The sequence below is a fragment of the Pleurodeles waltl genome, chromosome 7 (assembly GCF_031143425.1).
Source record: "Pleurodeles waltl isolate 20211129_DDA chromosome 7, aPleWal1.hap1.20221129, whole genome shotgun sequence".
Lineage (NCBI taxonomy): Eukaryota > Metazoa > Chordata > Amphibia > Caudata > Salamandridae > Pleurodeles > Pleurodeles waltl.
The window spans coordinates 38,367,034-38,372,713 of NC_090446.1; the positions used below are offsets into that span (position 1 = coordinate 38,367,034).

A 5,680-nucleotide genomic window follows, 5' to 3' on the forward strand; every position below is an offset into this window, starting at 1 on the left:
TTGTTGGAAAAGGAGAGCTGTGCCTTCAGGAAAATGTGCTTTCCACTGATTCATTCCACAATAATGTTACTGTGATGTGCATGATGGGTACTCAGCTTTTTAAATGAAAGTTAAGTTGAAAGGTTCTTTATAGTTTCACATAAAAAGCACCACATTGGTATTGTGTAATAGCACAAATGGGTGGGAGAACCAATGTGGATGAGGGTCCCTTCCACCCTGTAGTCCATGTCCTTTGATTCTTTGGTCTATGGCCTATTCTTTGAATTCCAAAGAGCATTTTTAAAGTCTGTGTTTCTTATCCCATATATAATAGGATTACACAGAGGAGTTACAACAATGTATGATAAAGACATCACTTTGTTATCATTCAATGAGTATGTCGAGGAAGGTCGAACATATGCAAAGGAAAGAGATCCATAGAATAAAATTACCACGGTAAGGTGGGAGGCACATGTAGAGAAGGCCTTCTGTCTGCCCCTTTTAGATTTAATTTTTTGGATAGACACAGTGATGTTAACGTAAGATGTGATAATTGAAAGAAATGATATTAGCAGTACCGTAGCCCCCAAGGTATAGGTGATCATATCAATAATGTGAGTGTTGCTGCACGAAATCTTCAGAAGAGCTGCCACATCACAAAAGAAGTGGTTGAGTCTATGGGGTTGACAGAAGGTAAGCTTAGACATTAACACAGTATGTGCTAGTGGAACCAGGAAACTAAGTGCCCAGCTCCCAGAGGCCAGCTGCATACAAAAAGTCCTATTCATAATGGTTGTATAATGTAATGGGTTGCAGATGGCTACATACCGATCATAAGCCATGACTGTTAGGAGGAAAAATTCTGTAGACACCAAATAAATGAAGAAGTATATCTGTAATAGGCATTCAGTAAGAGAAATGCTCCTCCCATTCTGAAAGTAGTGGGCCAGCATTTGGGGGAAAATGGCAGAGATGTAGCTGATATCGAGGAAAGCCAAATTCGAGAGAAAGAAGTACATTGGAGTCTGCAGTTGTGATCTGGCGTAAATTGTTGCCATAATAATAAGGTTTCCCAAAAGAGCCATCAGGTACATGAGAGAAAATATCACAAACAATGGAATCTGCATCTGTGGAAGATCTGAGAATCCCACAATCAGAAAATGTTGTAATGAACTCAAATTCTTGCCTGCAAAATTCTTGTCTTCCATTATTTCATCAATGCTTTTGTCCTTGGATCTGATGAAGAAGTGTAGGAGACAAACAATGTAAAATACAATTATAGAGGTAGTTTTCGAAATCTGCCAGTCCATTCATCTGCTGCCTGGAAGGTTTCAGGGTGACCCACCTGGGGGGGGGGGGGGCGAAAAAAAATAATATATATATTATATATATATATATTATTTATATATATATATATATATATATATATATATATATACATATATATATATATATATCTTCACTTCAATAATTTTATTGCAGATGTTACAGTGACATTATCAATGATGTTATCAAAGGTGTCAGGAGTGCTGTAATTTGTGCAGTATTTAGCAGTGCATGGCAAGGGCTTGAGTTATAGTTACTTGAGATAACCTCACAGTTGAATTTCTTTTGTCTGGCACACTTAAAAAGTGAACTAATCAATCAATCAATAAATTTGTTGAGCGCGCTACTCACCCGGTAGGGTCCCAAGGCGCTGGGGCGGGGGTGCTACTGCTCGAAGAGCCAGGTCTTGAGGTGCATTCTGAAGGACAGGAGGTCCTGGGTCTTGCGTACGTTGGTGGGGAGAGAGTTCCAGGTTTTGGCGGCAAGGTGGGAGAAGGACCTGCTACCGGATGTGGTGCGGTGAATGCGAGGGACTATTGCGAGGGCGAGGTCGGCGGATCAGAGCTGGCGTGTCGGGATGTGGAAGTTAAGTCAGTTGTTGAGGTAGGCCGATCCGGTGTCGTGGATGGCTTTGTGAGCGTGGATTAGGATTTTCAAGACGATTCTTTTGTTGACGGGTAGCCAGTGTAGGGTTCTGAGGTGGGCGGAGATGTGTTCTTGGTGAGGGAGGTTGAGGATGAGATGTGCTAAGGCGTTCTGGATGTGCTGGAGTTTTCTCTGGAGCTTGGCCGTAGTTCCTGTGTAGAGGGCGTTGCCGTAGTCCAGTCTGCTGCTGTCGAGGGTGTGGGTGACCGTTCTTCTGGTTTCTACGGGAATCCACCTGAGGGTCTTGCGAAGCATACAAAGGGTGTTGAAGAATGAGGACGAGATAGCGTTGACTTGTTGGGTCATGGAGAGAGAAGAGTCTAGTATGAAGACGAGATTGCGTGCGTGGCTGGTGGGGTTGGGCGGCCCTAGGATGGCACTAAAACAAATGGTGGACGGAATGCGGAACGAATCAAACATTCACCCCCAGTCACAGATTTGTGTTTAATCCATCAATTCTTTTGCTCAACATGCTACCCCAACAGCATCTGTTGTTTTTGCTTTTGTCGCGCCAAGTGGGAAGGTTGTGCCCAGACTTGGGTACCGTGCTTGCTATGCCACCAAATTCAGGCTAGCCTGGCTGATGAAGGGTGATACCCTGACACTGGTCCCAGAATGCTTTTTTCTTGTCTGGAGAGGACCTGGCCTGGCAGTTCTGGCTAGACTGCTGCCTTGGAGAACAGGGTCCAGACTGATTTGCATATGGCTGAGTCCAAACTGGAATGGCATGGCAAGCAAAAAAACATGGATTAAACCCAAATCTGTGACTGGGGGTGAATGTTTGATTTGCTCTGCATTCTGTCCATCATCTGTCATTTTTACACTTAAAATGTGAGCTTAACTATAACTTCCCTATAACCTCTGTTTTTTAAGTCAATTTGTATGTTTTTTTTTTTAATTCTAATTCCTTGCTATGATGTCCCCGTAACCTTTTTTTTTTTTTTTTTAGTCATTGTGGTCAACACCTATGTTAGCCAAACCCTGCACGGCCCCACTCCTCAGGCTGATCTTGGCCCCAAGGACCCAGACTAAGGGGGTCATTCTGACCCTGGCGGTAATTACCGCCATGGCGGAGGTCGGCGGTAGCACCGCCAACAGGCTGGCGGTGCTCCGCCGGGCATTCTGACCGCGGCGGTACAGCCGCGGCCAGAAGCGGAAAGCCGGCGGTGTACCGCCGACTTTCCGCTGCCCATGGGAATCCGCCATGGGGATTCTGACAGCCCATACCGCCATCCTGTTCCTGGCGGTTCACCCGCCAGGAAGAGGATGGCGGTATGGGGTGTCGTGGGGCCCCTGGGGGCCCCTGCAGTGCCCATGCCAATGGCATGGGCACTGCAGGGGCCCCCGTAAGAGGGCCCCACAAAGAATTTCAGTGTCTGCTTTGCAGACACTGAAATTCGCGACGGGTGCAACTGCACCCGTCGCACCTTCCCACTCCGCCGGCTCCATTCTGAGCCGGCTTCCTCGTGGGAAGGGTGTTTCCCGCTGGGCTGGCGGGCGGACTTTCGGCGGTCGCCCGCCAGCCCAGTGGGAAAGCCAGAATGACCGCCGCGGTCTTTTGGCGGGAACCGCTTGGCGGGCGGCGACCGCCGTCCGCCGCGGTCAGAATCACCCCCTAAGTATTTTCTTGGGGAAGTGGGTTGCTTCCCCCACCCAGGCCGATCTCGGCCCCAGAGATCCCATATCATCACAGCCTTTTTTCATATTTAAAGATTGAAAAAAGGCCTCCCAATAATGTCTAACACTCAGAAGCTTACAGACTGCAATTATCCATTTTTTGCATGGCTATGAATACTGGGGACAGAAAAAAAGGAAATGATCTTCAGTTTCTTTTGCCAATGGGCAGAAATGACAGATCATTGGGGAACCCTGCTTATCACATTTGGCTGTTATGGGTCTTCAAGTTAGGGAACCATATCTAAATGGAAGATAAAGCCATTTGTCAGTGGGTGGATTTGTTTCATCCATAAAAACGTCATAAAGTGGAGAGCATTTAACATTTACAAATTGCCAGGTTAGATTCTCACTATCATAATGCGACCAAGTCTGTTCCAGGGCATAATTCCAATAAGCACTTTTCACTTTCTGACTGGCTCCCTTAGCACCAGCTGCTGGGGAGTTCCAGAGATCAATCTTTTTCAACTTCTCACACTGCATCTTAACATTTTTCAACCTGGGTGCAACTACCATTGTATCACAAGCGATCATTTAAGGAGTCCCTAAAAGATGACAGCTCATCATTTGACCACAACCTTACACAGTACTATGAGGGTTTTATAGCCACCCCCAAGTTTAAGTGCTAAATCCAACCTCAATGGGACCAGAGGCATACCCTTTGATACCTTAATGAGCCCCTTATAATTTTTTTCTCAACCGTTAAGAAGGCCATAGTATCAGCAAATCACCAAATTTCAGCCCCATAGGTGGCTGCCGGTAAAACTGCAGCTTTATAAATCCAGACCCCTAGATAAACAAAATGTTTATCCTGTTTGATTATGGAGCCTCAGTTACCATTCTCCCCTTGAACGATTTATGGGTGTTAATACCAATAAATTTTGTTTTCAGTGGGTTAATTTCAAGGCCCCTCATCTTGCATAAAGCCACACAGAAGTCCAGCTCTGTCTGAAGACCCATGAGGTTTTAGAAAAAAGCAAGGTGTCATCTGCAAACATTAGTATCGGGAATGCAGTTCCAGCTTGCTGAGGATTATGATGCGTACACTGAGAAAGTCATTTAACTGTACCATTAACATAAAGGCTGAATAATGTTGGGGCCAATACATAACATTGCTTTACTCCCCAATAAATCAGAAACTTGCCCATCAGGTCCCGACCCATGTTCCACCTCACTTCTGTAAAGGTATTTGTATGAAGAACTCTTAAAATCCATAGTAGATCACATGGGACCCCATAAGCTTCAAGTACCTTCTACAGACTATCTCTTGGGACTAAATCAAAAGCCGACCTAAGATCTATAAAGGCAATGAACAAATGATCTCTCTTCAGGGTAACATACTTCCAGCACAGCAGCTTACATTGGAAGACCTGGTCAAGGGTACTAAAATTGCACCTAGATCCTGCCTGAACATCCTCAAGAATGTGATTATCTATAACCCAAGTTTGTAACTTTGCCAAGACCTGCCTACAAATAATTGTTTTAGAGTTATCCACAAACCCATTGGTCTCTAGTTAGAGAGTAAGGGCCAGATGTAGCAAAGGTTTTTACCCATTCTGTGCCTATGGGAAAATGTGTTTGTACATATGGCCCTAAGTCCCTTCTTTTTTTATAGATTGGTACAATAACTACTCCAAGCCAAGTGGGCAGAATTTCCTCACCCCTCATAAAGGCATTGCTAAGAGCATTAAGATAGGGAGTCCACACCTCAGGATGAGAAAGAACAAGGTCACCCAGAATACCATCGAAGCCAGGGGCCTTTTCTGTCTTCATTTTGTATTATTGCTACCCTTGTTTCTTCTAGGGAGAAGTAGGAGGACTCTGACTCAGTGTTAACCACCTTCTGTGGAGAGCTAGATGGAGACACTGGAGCAACAAGACAACCCCATTTGATCTACTTCTCCAATACAGTCCCATTGCGTTCCTACCCCCTCTCATTGTAGAAGGTGCTGAAGTGTTCTAACCACCCTTCAGGCTGCACTATTGTATCAAGATGACTATCAATTATCTTTGAACAGGATGCTACCAATTTCCAGAATCCCTTTGTTTTCTTACT

General features: G+C 45.0%; 1 protein-coding gene across 1 annotated transcript; it reads right to left on the bottom strand.

Moving 5' to 3' along the window:
- Nucleotides 1-245: 245 nt before the first annotated feature.
- On the bottom strand, nucleotides 246-1,187 carry LOC138246776 (olfactory receptor 5V1-like). The gene has a single exon (XM_069201537.1). It carries the CDS (start codon nucleotides 1,185-1,187, stop codon nucleotides 246-248), a length of 942 nt encoding a protein of 313 aa, XP_069057638.1.
- Between the last annotated feature and the right edge of the window lie 4,493 nt (nucleotides 1,188-5,680).